Genomic DNA, 22417 nt, shown 5'->3' with positions numbered 1-22417 from the left:
GGACTGCCCCAGTATGCTTGGGTCTCAACTCTCTCCTCCCTCAGCCCGCCCCAGCCCTCTCACTTCATTATTTTGTCCAATTTTTTTATTAAACACTTTTTTTAGTGCATATTATGTGCCAGGCACTGTTCTGAGTGCTTCATCAACTTTAACTCATTTAACCCTCACTACAGTCCAGCAAGAGAAGTATGCTTGTTACCATCCCCATTCTACAGATGGCCCAGGGAAGATGGCATTGCCCCCACAGACTGGCATATTATCTGCCAAAAGAACAAATCACCCAGGACAGCACAGAACCATTTAATCATCCACAGTCTAAACAGTTTTTGGGAGGTAAAGGCTGCTTTCATCTCCTATGACAGTCTTTTGCCTTCCTCAAAGTTTCCTCAAAACACATTCCTCTCCAGAGCTGGGCAAGAAAGAGCTGCCTCAGCAGGCCTGGGTTGTCCACACCCTGCACATTCCAAAGAAAGATCTGACTCCGGCCTGGTTTCTGCGAGGTGACCTCGAATCCACAAGCCGTTGGAGTGTCCTGTCTAGGAAGAATGTCCATGTTTGCCTGCCAGTCTTGGGCCACATCAGAGAGCCTATGCTAATGATGAGATTTATTGGGGGGGCCTTGGGCCATGTAGTATCAGCTCGAGCTCTGGAGGGACCGGAGCCAAAGGCCAGCCAGATCATCAGCAATGCCTATAGCATCAACTCCCAGTAAAAACTCTGGACACTGAGGCTTCAGTAAGCATCCCTGCCTGGCAATAGTTCACAAGTGTTGTCCCATGTCACTGCTGGGAGAATCAAGTGCTGCCTGCACAACCCCACTGGGAGAGGACAACGAGAAGCTCGCACCTGGTATCTCCTGGACCCAGCCCTGTGCACCTTTTCCTGTTGCTGATTTTAATCTCTATCCTTCATTGTAATAAACCATAATTGTGAATACAGCAGCTTTGCTGAGTTCTGTGAGATTTTCTAGTGAATCATGGAGACTGAGGGTGGTCTCAGAAACCCCTGAACGTGAGAGCCCATTCACTGAGTCAGTGGACAGCCTCAGAGCACTTCTCACAGTCAGTACCAGGACTTAGCCCAGCTCTGCCCAGACAGGCTCCACTCCTGCCCTCCACACCTCCAACACATGCACTTCCTTCCTCCAACACGTGCACCTTCTTCCGTGGAAAAGCTCAGGCATTGGGTCTGTGCAGCCCCAGCCATCCTAGGCAGTCCCTATGATGTAATAATATCAGGTAATGTCCTGGGAACCAGGTAATGTCCCAGGTGCTAGGTAACCTCCTGGAAACCAAGTAACATCTCAAGAACTAGATAATGTCCCAGGTACCAGGTAACATCCCAAGAACCAGGTCATGTCCCAGGTACCAGGTAACATCCCAAGAACCAGGGGATGTGTCACATACCAGGTAACCCCCGGGGAACCAGGTAACGATGTATCACATACCAGGTAACCCCCAGGGAACCAGGTAACGATGTATCACATACCAGGTAACGCCCAGGGAACCAGGTAACATCCCAAGAACCCGGTCATGTTCCACATACCAGGTAACATCCCAGGTATCCAATAACATCCCAGGTAACAGATAGCATCCCAGGTTGCAGGTGACATCCAGGGCTTCCCCTGGCCTTACCTGCCAATGACCTCGATGTTGGAGATGGCGTAGAAGTACTTGTAGAGGTTCTCCCGCTGCACATAGGTGCCGCCCAGTGCCGGGCGCAGCAGCCGCATGCGCAGATCGGTGAGGGTGAAGAACTCCTTGAGGCCCTTGGCGCTCTCCAGCCGCGTGTAGAGGTTGTCCATGTTGCGCAGGTCGGGGCCGGCAAAGATGGCGAAGCGGTCCCGCACCTCGAAGCGCACGTGCTTCTCCTTCTTGGAGCCCGCCCAGCGCGAGTACTCCTCGGTGCAGAGCACGCGGTGCGCGCTGGAGGACGACATGTCACGCGCCCGGCGGGCGGACATGCCGAAGGCCTCCATGCAGTCCTCGGCGTAGAACTGGTAGGGCTGCCACGTGCGCCCGTTGTCCAGGGACTTCTCCAGGACCATGACCGTGGGCCGGCCGTACTCGAAGGTCATCACCACGTCGTCGGTCAGCTCCACGGTCTTGTTCCACGAAAGGGTGATGTTGGCTTCCAGCGGGCTGGGGTAGCGGCTCCAGGTGATGCTCTGCCAGTAGGTGGCCAGGCCCTCCTCCTCGTTGTCGAACATGAGCCTGGGCGGGTGGGCCAGGTCCGGGTTGGAGGCGTCGCACTCGTTGCTGCATAGGTAGGGATTCTCCTGCAGCGGGGAGAGGAGAAGGGAAGGGTGGGTGCTGGATGCTCGTGGTGGCCTGGGAAGCCTCTGCCTGGCCTGGCCCCTGCCTGCGAGCCGAAACACCTGCTCTGTGGCTACAGGGCCTGTGCTCCGGTGCCCAGACACAGCTGGGGGATTTGTGCCCATTTCCTCAATGCGTGCAGAGGTGTGCAATCCCACAGCTTCCCAAGAAAATGCATACTTGTTCCTGCTCTAAATACAGACAACCAAGAAGGCTAGGTGTTATTCCCCTGCTCTGAAGCCCTCCATGGCTCCCTATTGCCTGGAATACACTGTCCTGACTCTGTAATATACCGACCCCAACCTGCCCTCCCACACCTGGCGACACTGTGCCTGGGCCTCCCCAGGACAGCTGTCCTCCTGCCCCTGCCTGGTTGTACCTCTGAGCCTTTGCAGACGGCATTCTCTCTCCTTCATGTGCCCTTCCACTCTCTGTCTGCCTCAAAAATTCCCATTCACATTCTCGACTCTCTAAACATCTCCTTAGCTGAGTCACCTTCCTGAGCCTTTTATTTTTTTAATTTTAATTTTATTTTTTTATTGAGATGGAGTCTTGCTATGTTTCCCAGGATGGAGTGCAGTGGGGCGATCTTGGCTCACTGCAACCTCCACCTCCCAGGTTCCAGCAATTCTCCTGCCTCAACCTCCCAAGTAGCTGGGATTACAGGCATGCACCACCACGCCTGGCTAATTTTTGTATTTTTAGTAGAGACAGGGTTTCACCATGTTGGCCAGGCTGGTCTCGAACTCTGACCTTAGTTGATCCACCCGGCTTGCCCTCCCAAAGTGCTGGGATTACAGACGTGAGCCACTGCGCCCGGTCCCTGAGCTTTTTACCTGTACCCTTAGGATTGGTGAACACATTGAGATGCTCAAAGAGGGCTGGGAAGCTCTGGGTCCCTCCCCATTCCCTGATCCCTTACTCTGTGAGTCTCTTCTATCTGGCTGTTCCTGAATTTGATAAATGGGTAAAGGTAGGGAAAATGCCTTTCTGAGTTCCGTGAGCCGTTCTAGCAAACTATCAAATCTGAGGGAGAGGTCGTGGGAACCCCCAATTTACAGCCAGTCGGGCAGAATTACAGGAGGCAGGAACTTGCAATTGCATCAGAGGTGGGGGCAGTGTGGTGCGACTGAGCCCTTCACCTGAGGGTTCTGACACCAGCTCTGGGCAGTGTCAGAATTGAACGGAATCATCGGACACCCAGTGGTGTCCAGAGAGCTAGAGAATAGGGTGCTGGTGTGGAAAACGCACACATTTGGTGTGAGAAGTGTCATTGATGGAAACAGGCCAGAGGGAGCTGAAAATGTCACTAATGTAGTGGTTCCCAGGGTCAGAGAGATAACTAGGCCGAGCACAGGGCATTTTTAGGACAGTGAGGCTATGCCATATACTATAGTGGTGGGTGCATGCTATTATGCATGAGTCAAAACCCGTAGACCGGGGCCGGGTGCAGTGGCTCACACCTATAATCCAACACTTTGGGAGGCCAAGGCAGGCAGATCACCTGAGGTCAGGAGTTCGAGACCAGCCTGACCAACATGGAGAAACCCTGTCTCTACTAAAAATACAAAAAAATAACCTGGGTGTGGTGGCACATGCCTGTAATCCCAGTTACTGGGGAGGCTGAGGCAAGAGAATCACTTGAACCTGGGAGGCGGAGGTTGCAGTGAGCCGACATCATGCCATTGCACTCCAGCCTGGGCAACAAGAGTGAAACTCCGTATCAAACAAAAACAAAAACAAAACAAAACAAACAAAAAAACCCATAGACCTGTACAACACAGTAAGTGAACTTTCATGTAAATTATGGACTTTAGTTAATAATAATGTATCAACAATGGTTCATCAGACATGACTAATATGGTGGCTCACGCCTGGAATCCCAACACTCCGGGAGGCTGAGGCAGGAGGTCACTTAAGCTCAGGAGTTTGAGACCAGCCCAGGCAACACAGAGAGACCCTGTCTCTACAAACAATAAAAAATAAAGTGGGTGTGGTGTGGTGGCATGCGCCTCTAGTTCCAGCTACTCAGGGGGCAGAAGTGGGAGGATCACTTGAGGCCAGGAGTTCAAGATCATCCTGGGCAACACAGCAAGACCCTGTATCTACAAAAAAAATTTAAAAATTAGCTGGGCATAGTGATGCACACCTGTGGTCCTAGCTACTTGGGAGGCTGGGGCTGGAGGATTGCTTGAGCCCAGGAGTTTGAGGCTGCAGTGAGCTTTGCAGCACCACTGCACTGTAGCCTGGATGACAGAGAGAGACCCTGTCTCTAAAGAAATCCCCCAAAACAAAGGCCAGGCCCAGTGGCTCACGCCTGTAATCCCAGCACTTTGGGAGGCTGAGGCAGGTGGATCACAAGGTCGGGAGATTGAGACCATCCTGGCTAACATGGTGAAACCCCATCTCTACTAAAAATACAAAAAAAAAAAAAAAATAGCTGGGCGTGGTGGCGGGTGCCTGTAGTCCCAGCTACTCGGGAGGCTGAGGCGGGAGAATGGCGTGAACCCGGGAGGTGGAGCTTGCAGTGAGCCGAGATTGCACCACTGCACTCCAGCCTGGGCGACAGAGCGAGACTTCACCTCAAAAAAAAAAAAAAGAAATCCCCCAAAACCCCAAATATCCCCCACTAATGCAAGATGTGGATAACAGGCAGGGAAAGATGGTGGGTGGGGGAGGGTGGCATGGGGTTTTAGGTACTTTCTGTACTATCTGCTCAATTTTCTGTAAATCTAAAACTGCTTTAAAATATAAAGTCTATTAATTAAAGAAAGAAACGAAAAAAGGAACACTGTCAGTAACAACCACCCAGTGCTCCGGACCACTTGTGGCCCTTTTTGATGAATACTTCAGACGTCTGGTTTGCTCAGAGACAAAATGGCTTGGATCTAAGTTAAAACCTCTCACTCTCAAATGAGCTGTTTGGCCCCCATGGGGGAAATGGGGCCCACTGCCTTCTGAGGGGCTGAGCCACACCCCCGTGGCCCCCACCAGGTGCCACTGCAGCAGCCTTAGCCTGTGGGCTTCGATCCTCCAGGGTGGAAGAGAGATCCCCCGGCTGCCTGGGGCTCCTCGGGGGCAGGGCTGACCCTCGGTTCATTGAGGCAGGTTCCACAAATCCCTCTTTGACCCAAATAGCTCTGTCCTCAGGCCCCCATGCAACCTCAGAGTGGCAGGAGCTCACCATAGAGTCCAATATCTCCTTAAGCGGATGGGGGGACTGAGGCCCGGGCCAGGGCAGGACTGGCCCCAGCCTTCTCGAGAGCGGACGGCACCTCTGAGGAGGAGTCTGTCGTTGCCATCAGAGATACCCACACCACTGGCAAGCCCACCGAGCCAGGACAGCAGAGGGGCATGGGGCGGGGGCGTTCCCAGCTTCCTCACTCACTGGCCAGGTGACTCTGGGCAAGACACACCCTGTCCTGTGCTGTTGCCTGGAATGGTGAGGGGCTGAGAGGCTGTGGGGATGGCCCTACCCAGGGAGCAGGTGCTGGACTGGAGAAGGCAGGCTTGACCCGTGAGGGAGCCGGCAGCCGGGAAGGGTGCTGTGAGCCTGGATGCAGAATGGGCTCTGTCTGCCGCTAGGGAGGAGGAGTGATGGGCAGGAGGAGTGATGGGCAGGAGGAGTGATGGGCAGGAGGAGTGATGGGCAGGAGGAGTGGTGGGCAGGAGGAGTGATGGGCAGGAGGAGTGGTGGGCAGGAGGAGTGGTGGGCAGGAGGAGTGGTGGGCAGGAGGAGTGATGGGCAGGAGGAGTGGTGGGCAGGAGGAGTGGTGGGCAGGAGGAGTGGGGCAGGAGTGGTGGGCAGGAGGAGTGATGGGCAGGAGGAGTGATGGGCAGGAGGAGTGGTGGGCAGGAGGAGTGGTGGGCAGGGAGGAGTGGTGGGCAGGAGGAGTGGTGGGCAGGAGGAGTGGTGGGCAGGAGGAGTGGTGGGCAGGAGGAGTGGTGGGCAGGAGGAGTGGTGGGCAGGCGCTCCAAGAACTTGCACCTGGGCTCTGGCACCCAGGCACATCCCCCCCTTCCCCCAGCCCAGCCATTACCCCCTTCCCAAAGTCCCAGTGCTGCTTCTGCTGCCCCTGGGGCCTTCCTAGGGGCTGAACGGTATCCCCCAGATTTCTATGTTGAAGCCCTAATCCTAGTATCTGAGAATGGGACTGTATTTGGAGATAGATTCTCTTTCAAGAGGTGATTGAGGTTAAATGGGACCCTCAGGTTGGCCCTAGTCCAATCTGACTGGTGGCCTTGGAAGAAGAAGTTTGGCTGCCGGATGAGACGCTGGGGCCCATGTGCACAGAGAAAAGGCTGTTCGAAGGCACAGTGAGAAGGCGGCGGCCGGCTCCAAGCCAGGGAGAGAGGCCTCTGCAGAAACCAAACCTGCCAACAACTTCGTCTTGGACTTTCAGCCTCCAGAGCAAGGAAAGACACTTTTATTGTTTAAGCCACCGGGGTCTCGTGTGGAACTTTGTTATGGTGGCGGGAGCTGGCTAAGACAAGCCTCATGCCAGGTGAGCAAAGAGGGAACAGGCCGGGAGGAATGGCTCAGAGGGGTAGAGACAAATTGGAAGTTTTTGATGATTTCCCCAGAGGCTGTCTCTGGGGTCTCCTCCGCCAGCCTGGTTTCTCAGTACGCTGGCACCAAGTGGCGTCACACTGCGTCACCTACCCAGAAAGTGCTTATCAACCCAGCACTGAAGCTGTGCCATTTCCCAGGCCACTTCATCCCCTCCCACCTCAGAGCTTGTGCTCCTTTGGCCCCTCTCTGTCCGCCTGGTTTTCAGAGCCCTCCCGCATGTGCCTCCTCCAGGAGGCCCTCCTGACTTGAATCAATCTTTGAACCCAGTTCTCTCATCATCCATCATAGAGTTGTTAATGTGCTATTGGGGACAGTGTAGTGAGGCCTGCATATTGGGCCTGGACCTCAGTAACCACTCACTCAATTATACTTATTATTATTATCATCATATTAATAAGCTATTAATAAAATGACAGTGATATCGACATATCTCCTATTGGTAGTATTCCTGTCAACCCCGACTGCTGAGCCACCCACACTTCACCTTTTACCTGGTCTCTCTTCGTCTTCCTGCCTTACTTAGCCCTACCCTGCCCAGGCCCCTGATGGGTTCTGTGGGGTGGGGGCTTTGGAGGGGGGACAGGGTAGCCCTCAGAGCCCCCAGTTGCACCCGGCTTGTCTGTCACTGGGAAAACTGACACAGCTGGCTCTGGCTGGAGATAAGGGCTCCAAACTGGCTGCTCCAACCTATGGGGCCCTCCGGCCCCCGCCCCAGCCCGGGAAGCAGATGGTCAGAAACTAATGAATCAGCTTGTGTGTTTACAGGCCCCTCGCCTGCTGTGGAGCGGGCTCAGTCAACAGCAAGTACAATAAATAAATCCCTAGCCGCGGCCAACACAATTCTCTCTCTCCCTCTTTCTCTTTCTGTCTCTCTCCTTTTCCCCCTCTGATTTCTCTCCCCAAGGTCTCAGAATTCCACTGAGCTGGTCAGGAGTGTGGAGCGTCGCAGCAAAGGCACTGCTGGCGCTGACCTGACCTTCCTTTTCCTCTACACACACAGTATTGCTTCCTCTCACTTTCCTTCTATTCTTGTTTTGTTTTGTTTTGTTTTTTTTGAGACAGAATCTTGCTCCATGGCCCAGGCTGGAATGCAGCGGCACAATCTCGGCTCACTGCAACCTCCGTTTCCTGGGTTCAAGCGATACTCCTGCCTCAGTCTCCCAGGTAGCTGGGACTACAGGCGTGCGCCACCACGCCTGGCTAATTTTTGTATTTTTAGTAGAGACGGGGTTTCACCATGTTGGCCAGGCTGGTCTTGAACTCCTGACCTCAGGTGATCCGCCTGCCTCGGCCTCCCAAAGTGCTGAGATTACAGGCATGAGCTACTGCACCTGGACCTTCTATTCTTCACTGGGGGAATTCTGGGGACCCACCGGGGTATTAGAAGCCCAGTTTACCCCAGTTCCCCCTACCCCAGTCCTCAGTCAGCATCTGACAGCTGATAATGTCGTGGGGGTGGGGCTGAGACTGGGAGTGTCTCCTCTGAGCCGGGGTGAAGGTTTAGCAGCCTCCTCCGGGTCTGTGCGTTTCCACCCATCTCCAGGACAGCAGATCAACTAATCACAAAAATAGCAGTCAGAACAAAGTGGCCTCATACAGGGAGAGACTGTTAGGCACACCTCTAGCCTTTCAGGATGGCTCCAAAGCCGCCCTTTGATAGTATCAAAAGTAGTAGCTGCCTCTTTAAATATTTCATGAAAATTAAAACAACAACAAAAATCATACCCCTGATTTTTAAAAACAGCCTTGGGATTTTCTCTAGAAAGATGCAGTAACATACCCATTTTCCATACAGTTTTGGACCCTGGGGTCTGAAAGCCCTGAGTTCCCTCTCAGCTCTCTCCTTTGAGGCTATGTGACCTTGACGAAGTCACTTGACTTCTCTGAGTCTCTATTTTCTCATTGATTGCCATGCGAGATGGTCTGTGTCTCACACTACCTAGAATCCCTAGGAAATGTCTCCAAATGGGAGCGATTATTTTGAAACAGCAGCTTTGTATTAACTCAGGGACACTCCACTCCCAGCAACCTTCCACAGGAGGAAGGGGTGAGGCTGAGACCACCAGCCTTGTGCATGAGAAACCCCGGAACTTCATGGCATGGACCGTCCCGGGAACAGCTGACTCAGAAGAGTGTGATGATTGTAACATTCACTGAGTGCCAGCCCTGTGCCCGGGCTGGGTTGGGCACTTCACAGCCGCTCCTCCCTGCACCCTCTCAGCAACCCCCAGGGAGGTAGGTGCTACAGTCAGCTCCGCGTCTCAGATAAGACACTAAGTACCCATGGCCGCACATCACTTACCCATCCCCTGGACTCCCCTTGAGGAATCTTGGGGAAACCAAGCCCGTCACGTCTACAGCTTTCCTATCTCTCTGGACACACACAGGCAAGTCACCTGAAAGGTCAGGCAGTGTGGCTAGACGTCAAAGGAGGGTGGCAGAGGGAAGGGAAGGCAGCCAGCCAGGCCCATAGCACCAGAGAACCGGGTGAGGAAGAGCCTCCTACACAGATGCCAAGCCTGAGCTCCTGGCATGAAATATTCTATGGAGAAACCATTTCATGCCATGCTTTTCAAGCCTCGTGATGGGCGCTTAAATGCTTTTCCTTTTATGTTATTTTCTGTGCAAAGGGTATAGTCAAAGTCAGAGGCCAGGTTGAAAACATCAAGCTGCAGGCAAAAAACATAATTGAATGGGAAGGTGAACTGTTAGCAAGAATGGAGGTAAATGTGCCTGTGGGAAGCCCAGCCATTTGAACCTCCAGGCCCCTGACTAAGGACCCGTGGAGGGGCGGTCCCTGGAATGGTCACCAAGTCTCAGGAAGAAGAACAGACAACGTCATGCAGCTGGCCTTGCGCTGGGACAAAATCTCACCGTTGGGACGAAGTCACCAGGGTGTCCCGGGCAGGGCTCTGTGGTTTGTGGTGGGATGCACTGGCTCACTCCCTCAGCCGCTCACCAGCTCCACAGGCTTGGGCGAGTCCCCCAGTTTCCTTGAGCCTGATGAGGCCCAGGACATGCTACCCTAAAACCTTCTTAAAATATTTTAGGCTGGGCTCAGTCGCTCACGCCTGTAATCCCAGCACTTTGGGAGGCCGAGGCGGGCCGACCACCTGAGGTCAGGAGTTCGAGACCAGTCTGGCCAACATGGTGAAAACCTGTCTCTACTAAAAAGAAAACAAAATAAAAAATTAGTTGGGCATAGCATTTCGTGCCTGTAGTCCCAGTTACTCAGGAGGCTGAGGCACGAGAATCACTTGAACCTGGGAGGCAGAGGTTGCAGTGAGCTGAGATCACACCACTGCACTCCAGCCTGGGTGACAGAGTGAGACTCCGTCTCAAAAAAAAAATTTTTTTTTAAGCTGAAGGGATTTGAGAAAACCACAGAAGCTGAAGGTCACTCTTTGACCTTCCCCCGCGCTTCTTCCCTGAAGCAGGACATGAGCCTCATTTGAGAGGTGCCCTCCCAATGCCCGGACAAAGGAACATTCTCATCTCCAAAGATGCAAGGTCACAGACAGGGACCTGGACACACAGGTCTTGCAAAGTTCCCGCCAGTTTATCACCAGGAGATGATTTTTTTAAGCCAATCATACTTCTCCATGACTATTTCTCCATTAAGCCTAGCATAAAACATAGATGTTCACCAATTTTTTGGGTCTTCATTCCTTATGAAAGCTCCCATGAGGCCAGGCAACACAAGGAGATGCCATCTCTACAGAAAAAACCCTCAAAAAACAAAAAATAAAACTAGCCGGGCATGGTGGCACATACTGGTGGTCCCACAGCTACTTGGGTGGCTGAGATAGGAGGATCCCTTGGGCCCAGGAGGCCGAGGCTGTAGTGAGCCATAACTGTGCCACTGCACTCCAGCCTGAGTGACAGAGCGAGACCCTGTCTAAAAAAAAAAAAAAGAAAGCCTGAAAGCCCTTTTCACATAAAACTTATATTAAATCCACTCGTATACTTTGGTTGTGTTCATCTGTCTGTTATGATGGGCCCTCAGCCACTAACATAGAATGGGTGGGGAAAAGATCTTTCTCCTCGCCGAGAGCCTCAGCCTCTCAGTTGGAGGGGAGACTTCATGCGGGCAGCGACCACATCTGATCCTGTCCCCACTCCAGCCCCAGCCCCCAGCCCCCTCAGAGACTCGGGATATCTTCGGAGAATGAATGAACGCTCAATGAGGTTACTAGCACTGGCTCCACAGGGTTGTCATAGGAATGACGCTAGGTGCACCATGGCAAGTGCCTCGGTGGTGCCGGCTCACGGCTGATGGATGCTGGGAGAACATTCGTGGCCACTGTCTGGCCTGGTGCTTCAGCAAACAGCAGGCCCCGCCGTTAGGGAGCATGTCTTCCACCTCCGCCCTGTGCTGGGTGTCCTGTGTGCGTCAACCCCATCTCCCACGCTCCCAGGGATCCTGGAGAGTGCGATCCTTAGGAAACCGAGACCCGGAGAGGCTGAACAATGTCCCAGGGTCTAGTGGCTCGGCAGCAGCTGAGGTGGGACAAGAAGCCAGGGGATGGCCCGCTGAGCCAGGCCCTGAGACAAATTGGGAAATGGTGCCCTTCACCCAAAAGGGAAAGGACGTTGCTGCCTGGGCCGCACTGTGCTCCCGCAGACTCGGGTTCCACAGGGAGGCAGGCAGCACGTCTCTTGACACCAAGGTGCATGGGCAGGCCCGGGGAACAGTTTAGCAGCTGACAGATTGTTTTGAACCTGTCTGCTGATTTGCCAGTGAAATCCTTCTCATCCTCAGCCCCTCAGCCTCACCGGACGGGAGGCTGCTGCCGCATCCAAGGTGGAAGGCTGGAGGCTGCCCAGGAGAGGCCCTGGGTGTGGGTGCCCAGGTAGAGGGCCAGGATTCGAGCACGGGGGAAGCAGTCGTGGGGGAAGGCAAGGAAAGGCAGCCGAGCTAGCCCCACCCTCCTCCTTGGACGTGGCCTCTGCCGTTTCAGGGGAAACCCTATGGCTTGGGCAGGTGCTTAAATCAATAGGTGCCCTGACCCGTGGGGCCATGGAATTAGGACTCAGGGGACTGCCCCTAACACCATGTGTGAACTTGGTCAGGGCCTTGCCCTACCTGTGCCTTGGTTTTCCCATTCACAAAATGACCGGGCAGGAGTGGGCTGTCCGCCTCTGACCCTGACATCCTAAAGTCTCAAGTTCTGCGTGTTCCTCAGGCCCCCGTGCTGCTAGGGAGGAAGGGCACAGAGACGCCTCCTCCTCCCCTGACTCCAGGGAGAAAGCCGGGGTGCTGGGGGAATTCTCCTTAACAGATTACTTCCTATTTATTGGGAAGAAAAGTTGCAGAGGGGATAAATTATTAACAAAGCGGAAACAGAGATTCTGTTCAGAGCTGATTCTAATTCTAGCGGCCCTGACGGTCTCTAACTCTCTGAGCTCTCCCTCCCTCCCTCCTTCCCTCTCTCTTTCTGTCCCTCTGTCTCTCTCTCTTGCTCCCTCTCGCTCTGTGTGTGTGTGTTTCTCATTCTCCTTCTATGGTTTCATTGATCTCTGTCCCTCTTGCTGTCTGTGCTGCTATCTCCTTCCCCGGCGTGCAGGCTTCTCTCTCCTTCCCTTTCCGGATTCTCTTCGTGCACAGGCCCTGGACGACAGACCACAAGGTCACCCTCCCCGCGTAAACCCACCTGGCATTTTAGGGCTGGAGCTGCAGCTGGCCAAGGCGGCTTTTCTGTTTTGTTTTCTGGTTGGAGCAATTTTCCTCCCAGCTCCAAGCAATTACTCAGGCAGGGGCAGGCAAGCGAGCCTCCGAGCCTCCGTGCGCTGCCTCCCCAGGGACTCGCTCGTCCCAGCAATGAGCCTCCTGAAGCCACGGCGACCGCCCCCACTCCTCCCCCAGGCGGGCCACAGTGGGCATCGCCTGGGCACAGGTCCCCCTTGAACCCAGTCTTTGGCCGACTCTCGAACCTGCCTTGGCTCAAAAGCAGACCCAGAAAATGCATCTCAGTTCCTTGGTTGCTCAGAGCGGCTCTCCTCGCCGCCCCTCGCCCCGCATGATTTGGGAGGAAAGGGAGCACTTTAGGCCTTTCAACCCTGCCCACAGTGTTCCTCCTTCCAGAACCTTCTGTGAGTGTGAACTCTGGGAGAGCAAGGGCCTCGCCCACCTTTGTGCCACACTCCCAACAGCTGTTTGCATGCAGTGGTATTTGACAAACATTCCCTAACCGAGCGAGGACCCTCTGCAGTGGCTCCAGGCAGTTCCACCCAGGTAGGGTGCTGCCTGGGGGAGAGGCGGTGGGCACCCTCGGGCCTCACTCCGCTTTGGGGATGCTGTTCCAGCAGAACGACTGCTTAGTCTTCTTACCCCAATTCGGGTTGCCCCGCACAGAACACCCTGAAATCCTTTCGGAGGACCTGAGGGCATTGGGCTGCCCTGATGGATGAGCTGCCGGGGAGAGGGTTCTACTGGGAAGCCAATGTCAGAAAGCAAGGATGAAATGCCAGGCCTGGCGTGGGCACCCACTGCTCATCAGGACCGCAGACCCCTGAATGACTGATCTCCTCCGTCAGCTGAACCGCCAGAGTGTGGCGGGCGGGGAGGCATTGCCATGGCTCTGGCTAGACAAGGGTTAATCTCTCCAGGAACTTAAAAATGTATTATTGTTTTTTTAAAGGACACATTCTGCTTTGCCCTGGGCATATGTGGATTCTTCCCACAGCCAGATTTCCAGGAATGTTTGGGGCAGGAAATTCTATCCCAGCTGAAGACTGCCCGTGCATCCCTGGGGCGCCCCACAGGCGACTGACAAAATGGACCAGACACATGGGCATCTGTCTCAGACAGGGCAAGGCTCCCCTTCTCTTGCATACCTCTAGCGGCAGGGGTTTCATTACCACAGAAGGCAGATAGATCAAACCCTACTGCTCCCTCCATTCGAGTGTGGGGCTGTAATTTGGTGGGTGCTTTGCATCTTTTCTTCGTCCCAGGTTCCCTATTTTTCTCTGGCTATGCTGTAAACATTTTCTAATTGATTAGAAAAAGGAGAGAGGGAGGCTGGGTGAGGCTAAGCCCACCTCCTTCCCCACACCAGGAGCTTAGTGATCCTCAAACACTTCCCCTCCCAGGGCCAGCGGGAGTGCTCAGCCGCTGCTGCTCCTTCTCCGTTCCCTCCTCCCCCTCCTCCCGCTCCTCCTCCTCCTCCCTGCATACACAGGGGCTCAATCTGGCGCCTCCCTTCCTGCCCACTCCCTACTCAGGGCTTCACTGGCCACCCAAACAGCCCGACACTTTCATACTTTTAAAAAAAGTAAATAAAAGGAAAGGAGAGATGGAAGGACAAAAGAACGGGAGAGAAGAAAAGGGAAAGAAAGATAAGGGGGCTGGTGGGGGAAGGGCACCGACAGGAAGAGGGCTACATCCGGAGAAGCCCAGGAAAGTGCATTATTGATTCAGGACTTAGAAAATGCTTAGAGAGTAGGAACAGCGCCCTGCTCTTTAAAAGCTTGTGCAAAGCATAAGCTAGACCCAGGCAGCCTTCCCAAAGAGGGCCCACTCTGCCGCCATGAATATTTTATCACGGAGGGAGGAAAAAAGTGGCTGTGAGGGTTTCAGTGCCGGGGTGGGGTGAGGGGCAGGTCCCCCTGGCTGGGGCGCTTGGTAGCTGCCTCTCCTCGGATCCCCTCCCCGGATCCTGGGGGTCTTTTCTGGGCCCCCTCTCCTCTCCTCTGAGAGCTGCCCTGGGCTTTCTTGCTGATCAACAGGGCCTCAGCCAGGTTCCAACAGAGGCCCAGGTCGGGGAAGGGGGTGTTGGAGAAGCATCAGCTGAAAGAGGTTTCCAGATGGGCTGAGAGTGAAGCCTGCTCCCCAGTAGTGGTTTCTCCTAAAGGCTCACTCTGTTCTCCCCTGCCGTGCCTTGGTTGGGGCCTCTACCTACCCCTCCAGCCTCCCCACCCCCAGCCCATTCTCAGCCTGCAGCCAGACGCCCTTCCCTTTGTAAAACACCCACGTCGTCTCCAGCTCCTCCTCAGAGCCCCAGCGCCTTCCCCTTCTTAAGTCCAAACCCTGGGCCTGGCTCTGCCACCAGCTCTGCCTCTCTCTCGTGTCTTTCCAGCCTTGTTTTCGTTGAGACAGAGTTTCGCTCTTGTCCAGGCTGGAGTGCACTGGTACGATCCTGGCTCACTGCAACCTCTGTCTCCCGGGTTCAAGTGATTCTCCTGCCTCAGCCTCCCAAGTAGGGATTACCGTATGTGCCTCCATGCCTGGTTAATTTTATATTTTTAGTAGAGACGGGGTTTCACCATGTTGGCTAGGCTGGTCTCAAACGCCTGACCTCAGGTGATCCACCCGCCTCGGCCTCCCAAAGTGCTGGGATTACAGGCGTGAGCCACCATGCCCGGCTTCTGGCCTCATTTTCTACTGGCCAGTCTCTCCTGCTTTTGGACGCCCCCCTCCGCCCCGCTGAGCTTTCAGGCTGAGCCACCTTCTGTCTGCAGCTCTCCCTCCAGCCTTTTGCAGGTGTCTGCTTAAATTTCTCTTCCTCAGGGAAAACACCCCTGGCCACTGCCCCCCAGTCCCAGGGGAGCACTGGGTCACAGTTTTCCCCAGTGGCTTCTTTGGTTAATGATGGGTATGTCCCCTCCCCACTCTGCGCTCCAGGAAGGCAGGGGCGGAGCCTGACACAGCCGAGTGACTACCCCTCCTCGGCCCCTTCCCTCTCCAGGTGTTCCATACTCAGAACGGGGTCTTAGGAGTAGACACAGCACCCGATGGACGGGGCCTGCCCCTGAGAACAGCCAGAAGCTGCGACCTCCGAGGGTTTCTTCCTGCTGGTTTCTGAGGAATTAAGAGGCGGTGGGGCCGAGGAAAGAGTAAAGTTACTGGGTCTGCCCACACCTGGGGACACCTGGACAGGTACACCCCTCTGTGGATGAACCCTGGCCAGCGGTGGGGGGGTGGGTGCGAGTAGTGAGGCTGGGCTGGTAAGTTTCATTGATTTATTCATTCACTTATTCATCAACTATTTGTGAACATCCTTCATGCACCAAGTAGCCCCAGAGAAGCAGCTCTGAGATTTGGCCACCCATGAAAACATGACAATACTTGGGGACGGGAGGGGTGTGGCAACATTCCTGGGCCCTAAGGTCAGAAATTCTACGCCAAATTGAAAGCTAACAAACCAACCAACAAACTAACCAATTGAGTAATTAACCAACCAACTAACCAAAACCCTCAGCAGGTGACTCAGATGTGCGGCCAGGTTTGAGAGGCCGGTCCAGATGGCCCAGGGAAGGGCACCCACACGATGACACTGTTCCTGTTATTTCACCTACAGGTGGGGAAGCCAAGGGCCCCCGAGCCAGGCGCTTGCTCAAGGTCACATTTCTGGTGACTCGGGCACTTTTCTCCCTTTTGGGAATGTCGACCGTTCTGCTGTGTCCACCAGAGAAGTCACCTGTGCTCTGGTCCCCATGAGTGGCACAGATGACAAGCCCTGGAGGTGATGGGCTGGGGCAGTCAGAAGGCTTCCTGGGGGAGGTGGTATTTCATCCGGACTCAGGACAGGTGGAGGGAGACTCCACTAGTCTGGGAGGATGGTGCTCTAGGTCGACTGAGCAAAGGGCCAGGCCGGACGCACAAAACGCTGCGGGGAGCAATGGGTTAACATGTGCACGCTGCTGAGCCAGGAGCTTGGTGGGGAGCACAGGACAGAAGGCCAAAGGGAGGCCAGGAGCCAGATGGGCAGCTTGACATTAAGCAGCGCCAGGGAGAGAGCCCTGATGCTGGCCGGCCCCCCTCCTTCCAGAAGACAGGCGAAGAGCCTGGGAACAAAGTGTGAGGGCTCAGGTGGCTCTCTCCCAAGCCTGGAGAGCCGGCACCCCTTGGCACCCAGGAAGCCAGAAGGAAGATGGAGCACCTGCAGCTCAGATGGGAGAGAGGCTCCGAGAGAGCCGAGGCAGGCCATGGAATTCTCTCCTCCTGGTCTTTCAGTTTTAAGACGACAAGATGCTTCAGGCTGGAAGGGCTCCAGGGCAGGCCTGGGAGAGGTTTCAGTCGGTGCTTCTCAAACTTGGCTGTGCACTGGGACCACCTGGGGAGGTTTAATGCCTCCTCCTGCTGGGCCGCCCAGAGAGGCTGCTGAAGCTGGTCTGGGGGGTAGCTGAGGCAGGGGGGGGAATGAAAGCTCCCAGACAAGTCCAGTGTGCACCCGGGCCGGCTGAGAGCCATCCAAGTGGCTCGGAGGGCAGCCTGGTCCCTGCCCAGTCTGCTCCTGGTGGGGTCATAGCTGCCCGCTGGGCTTGAGGCCTTCGAGAAGACTGCCCCAAGTGTTGGGAGATGGAAAAGAGCCACAAAACCCAAAACCTCCCTTTCCTGCTGGGAGACAACCCGTACCCTGTACCCAAGGCTGCAGTTCTCAGCTGATGCCTGAGACCCTTGGGGGAAGGTCCTGGGCATCACGGCTAGTCAGGGCTGATGAGGTGCAGCGTCCACCCGAGGTCGTGGCTGCTGCCTCCAGGACCCCCTGGGTGGGACAATTTTCCATTTTGGAGCGGGCAGAGACAGCAAGGAAGGCCACCCAACCCTCCACCCGCTTGGGCCTCCTCCTTTCCGTGCCCCTCCTCTAGGCTGAGAGGCGGCCAACCCAGCGCAGGGGAGGGGAACTGGGCAGGAGGGTAGGGCTGCCCCGTTCCAAGCAGACAGGCCTGGAGTCCTCCCTTGGCCGACACCACACTCCTCCACCCCCTGCACCCTCCACCCTCTATTTTTAGGCCCATTATTGTCCATTGTTGGGTGCAATTTTTTCCCCCACTCCTTCCCCAGAAAAACAGATCAGGTTCCTCCAGGCAAAGCCATCTCGCCTTCCCCAGAGCTGGTGCGTGGGAGCACGCTCGCTGCCAAATAGACATGAAATAAGTGAATTATCAAGTAACTGGATTAGCAGACTCCATTGTGTCTCAAAGGGCAGGGGGTGGGGAACACCACCGTCACTCCTCCGGGCCCTCCCTTCTCTGGACTGCCGGGGTGTGCTGGGGGAGGAGAGGCTGACAGGGACAGTATGCTCACCAGCACACATGGCTGCACGCACACACACACACAGATGACAGCCGCCTCCGGCTATCAGGCGCTTTCTGAGATCCAGAGGGACTCGTGTCAGCTGAGCACCCTGTTTAGGAACCCGGACGCCGGACGGGGCGGCCCAGGCTGGAGGTGCCAGGCTCCTCTACTTAGAAGCTGTGTGGCCTTGGGCAAGTGGCTTAAATTCTCTGAACCTGAGATTCCTCATATTCAAAACAGGTCTAAATACAAGCTCTACCTTAAGTCTTCTGTGAGAGTTCAGTGAGCTATAGCTTAGGTTAAGGGCTTGGTATACATGAAGCACTCAACAAATGTTTGATGCTTCTGTTCTGAGGAGGAGAAGGATATAGAATCAAGAAAGTCTGGCTATGGCGGGGCACGGTGCTCACGCCTGTAATCCCGACACTTCGGGAGGCCGAGGTAGGCAGATCACTTAAGGTCAGGAGATCAGCCTGGCCAACACAGTGAAACTTTGTCTCTACTAAAAATATAAAAACTAGCCAGGCATGGTGGCAGGGGCCTGTAATCCCAGCTACTTGGGAGGCTGAGGAAGGAGGATTGCTTGAACTTGGGAAGTGGAGGTTGCAGTGAGCCAAGATCATGCCGCTGCACTCCAGCCTGGGTGACAGAGCAAGACCCCGTCTCAAAAAAAAAAAAAAGAAAGTGAGCCCAGGAGTTTAAGACCAGGCTGGGCAACATGGCAAAACCCCATCTCTACAAAAATACAAAAATTAGCCAGGCATGGTGGTGCATGCCTGTGATCCCAGGTGCTCAGGAGGCTGAGGTGGGAAGATCGCTGGAGCCCAGGAGGTCAAGGCTGCAGTAAGCCAAGACTGCCTCACTACACTCCAGCCTGGGTGACAGAGTGAGACCCTGTCTCAGAAAAAAGAGAAAGTCCTCAGACAATTGAACCAGACAATTACAGGAAACCAAACCCTGATTTCCCTGAGGGTAAAAGAGCCCCCAGAGGGCAGAACCTGCTCAGGCCAGGTGGTTGACCGAAAGTGACCATGGATGGACTCAGAGTAATCTGGGAAGTCCCTGAAAGTGTTTGCAACCTTATGTGTGTGTGTGTGTGTGTGTGTGTGTGTGCGCGTGCCTGTGCATGAGCCCAGTGTTTGCACACACGTGTGCACATGCGTGATTCTAGGAAGAGCACCATGGATTCTCAAGTGGGGTCATGACCATTAAAACTGAGAAGCTGCCGCTCCAGGGTTTTCTGGGTTGATTCCCTGCATTTCTCCCCTCTGGGTCTTCCTGGATGCTGGGAGGTTATTGCATCTCTCTCTCTCTCTCTCTCAATCTCCCTCCTGAAGCAGAATCTGGGGGTACAGTGGGACTCTGAGGTTGACCTGCAGACTCCCTCATTTTACAGGCAGGAAGTCTATACCCCGAAATGGGAAGAGACTTGCCTAGGGCCACCCAGCTCCTGGCAGCCAGTGCCCGGGGGAGCCCCGCCCCTAGGAGCTGAGCCCCAGGACAGTGCCAGCCCCAGAACTGTGGGCAAAGGTTTTGGATGGTGCCTGGGTGGGGACAGGGGCAGAGACAAGGTGCGCTCTGGATAACAGGCTTCTCCACGTGCTGCCACCTGCTGTTGGCCATCTCTTGATCCCCTAGAGGGAGGGACACATCCCAGAAGGACACAGTCCCTGCCGCAGGCTGGCAGCAGAGGACGGCCTGCCTTGGCGGAGGGCAGGAGCACTGTGGGCTCATCTCTCATTGGTCTCTTCTTCACCTTTTGCCCGACAGCAGACTTCTGCTCCAGCCAAGGGAAAATGCCTGGTCGTCTTTCATTTCCTTTTATTTCCCCAGCCGACTCTTGGAGTCAAGTGGACGAATGACTTGGGCAGCAGAAGGGAGGTGGAATGAGGGGCTGAGGAGGCCCAAACGGTCCCTGAGGGACCCAAGACAAACTGCACTGGGAGAGAAGGATGCCAGGTCCTTGAAGACAGGCCTGAGTCCCTTTCCACAGGGCGGGCAGTTCTGGAACACTCCAGGGTTAGATTCGTAGGGATCCATACACCTGGATATTCCAATACAATTCCCTCCTGCCAACAAGACCCCAAGAGGTCAGGGGACCCCTCTGTGGCCGCCCAGTGAGATTCTAGCCCCGCTAGCTCTCAATTTCAGAACGACTATTCAGACTCCTGTGTGACAGAAGGCAGGACCGAACAGTGACGGAGGCCCTGGAGACTGATCCTAGTTTTGGCTGTGCAAACTTGGGTCAGCGTCTCCACCTCTCTGCACCTCCCTCTCCTCATCTACACTCTGACCTGGCTCTGTCCTGTTGAGAGCAGGCAAAAAGCCGCACACATGGGGTGCTTTGCACAGCGCCTTTCTCTGAATTGCCACGGGTGCGTGGCACTACGGAAGCACGTGTGCCCCAGCCTCTCACTCATGAGGCTCCCAGGCGTCCAGCACACCACTGAAACCCAGCGCCATGATCGCTGGCATTGCTGCAATCGCCAGCATTCCCGCCACCATCCTACCTGGCCTTGCCCTCCTGGCACAGAGCACTCTTTCTGTCCACTTTCCGTGATGCTGCCACCACAGAGAGGACCATGGCTGGCAGGTGGGCTTGGGGGGGCGCTCTTGATCCCCTCAGGGACCCCAAGATCTGGCTCTGAGCCATGCCAGAGTCACCAGTAGTGACGCATAGGCGGGAGCTCACCTAAGCAGGCTGGGAAGTGGACGTATCACCCTCACTGACCCTGAAGACGCAGCTCTGGCCCTCGCTGGCTGCAGGTGGCATACGGGCAGGCATCCCATATCCCCCATCAGACGCCATCACGTGAAGTCAGATCCAGGGCATGTGTAGATGGACAGAGACCTGGTTGGGGAGGGCCCCTGTCCTCATGGCTCCAGTCTACCTCTAGGAGAGCCCTTGGCCTGGGATGGAGCCTCCAGGGTCTGAATTCCTCATGGGGGGCTCAAGGAAGTCACTCCAACCCTCTGGGCCTCAGTTTCCCCTTCATAGGAAATGAGAGGGGATGGGCCTCATCAGTGGTTTTCTTTTGGAGATGGAGTCTCGCTCTGTCACCCAGGCTGGAGTGCAGTGGCACAATCTCAGCTCACCGCAACCTCTGCCTCCTGGGTTCAAGCAATTCTTCTGCCTCAGCCTCCCGAGCTGCATACCACCACACCCAGCTATTTTTTTTTTTTTTTTTGTATTTTTAGTAGAGACGGGGTTTTACTGTGTCGCCCAGGCTGGTTTCAGACTCCTGAGCTCAGACAATCCACCCACCTTGGCCTCCCAGAGTGCTAGGATTTACAGGCGTGAGCCACCACACTTGGCCTCATTGGTGGTTTTATATTGTCTTCACAGAAGCCCAGGACTTCCTAGTGGTGGACTGGGGAGCTCAGGGGCCTGGGCAGGGCAGGGCAGGGGGGCACCAGCCACCTGCTTCTGGGGTCCCCTGTCCCGGGAGCAGTCAGTTTCACTGTAACATGCTTATCGATGTTGGGGTTTTTCTGGCCTTAGACAATCTCCAGCATGCCTTCTAAGTTGTGTGTCGCTATTTGAAATGATGGATAATTATCTTCAGCATTTATTAAGTACCTGCTACATGCAAGCACTGACTGTGGGACAAAGAAGAGGACAGAACAGTGCCTGGCTGCGTGGGAGAGGGACTGAGGTGGAGTAGAGGCTGAGGAGGTATTTGGAGGCCAGAGAGAAGTCACAGCATCTCCTTCCAAGGACCCTGCTCTGAGAATCCAAGCCCACATCCCGCCTGAAAGAGGGAGAAGAAAATGGGGGAGGGGAGGGTAACTGGGTTTTTCCCCTCCTCAGGCCTCACTGTGGCCTAGTCATTAAATGACTAGGATCTGCGTTTGAGCCTTGACTTCACTCAGTCTTGGAGTCTCAGTTTCCTCATCTATAAAATGGGCACAACAGGAGAGTAATCGTTTCTACTGTGCAGAATATCCAGGAGGGTTTCATGAAGTAGTGCACATGGAATGCTCCATGCTTCAGAGGAACAGATTTGAGGCCGGGCGCGGTGGCTCACGCCTGTAATCCCAGCACTTTGGGAGGCCGAGGTGGGCAGATCACTTGAGTCCAGGAGTTCGAGATCAGCCTGGCCAAATAGTGAAACCCCGTCTCTATTAAAAATACAAAAATTAGCTGGGCATGGTGGCTGGTGCATGTAATCCCAGCTGCTTGGGAGGCTGAGGCAGGAGAATTGCTTGAACCCGGGAGGGAGAGGTTGCAGTGAGCTGAGATCGCACCACTGCACTCCAGCCTGGGTGACAGAACAAGATTCTGACTCAAAAAAAAAAAAAAAAAAAAACCCCAAAAAAAACAAACAAAAAAAACAACCAGAAGTAAGTGCATAGATTATGCTCAATTGATTTTCAACGAGGTTGCCAAGAACATTTAATGGGGGAAGAATAGGCTCTTCAACAAATAGTGTTGGGGAAACTGGATCTCCACATGTAAAAGAATAAAGATAGACCTTTTCTCTTATACCAGATATAAAAATTAACTCA

General features: G+C 54.7%; 1 protein-coding gene across 6 annotated transcripts in view; it reads right to left on the bottom strand.

The window, feature by feature from the left end:
• The window catches only part of NTNG2 (netrin G2), an 81248-nt gene that overhangs the window by 43964 nt on the left and 14867 nt on the right, over positions 1 to 22417 (bottom strand). For all 6 annotated transcript variants that reach the window (XM_030818081.1, XM_030818079.1, XM_030818076.1 and 3 more), the window contains one exon: positions 1635 to 2278. In XM_030818081.1, the coding sequence (XP_030673941.1) occupies positions 1635 to 2278 (644 nt within the window). The remainder of the gene's footprint in view (positions 1 to 1634; positions 2279 to 22417) is intronic.

Source organism: Nomascus leucogenys, chromosome 8, assembly GCF_006542625.1.
Source record: "Nomascus leucogenys isolate Asia chromosome 8, Asia_NLE_v1, whole genome shotgun sequence".
NCBI lineage: Eukaryota > Metazoa > Chordata > Mammalia > Primates > Hylobatidae > Nomascus > Nomascus leucogenys.
The sequence above is the reverse complement of the archived record's forward strand: the minus strand, read 5'-3'. Positions and strand labels throughout refer to the sequence as shown.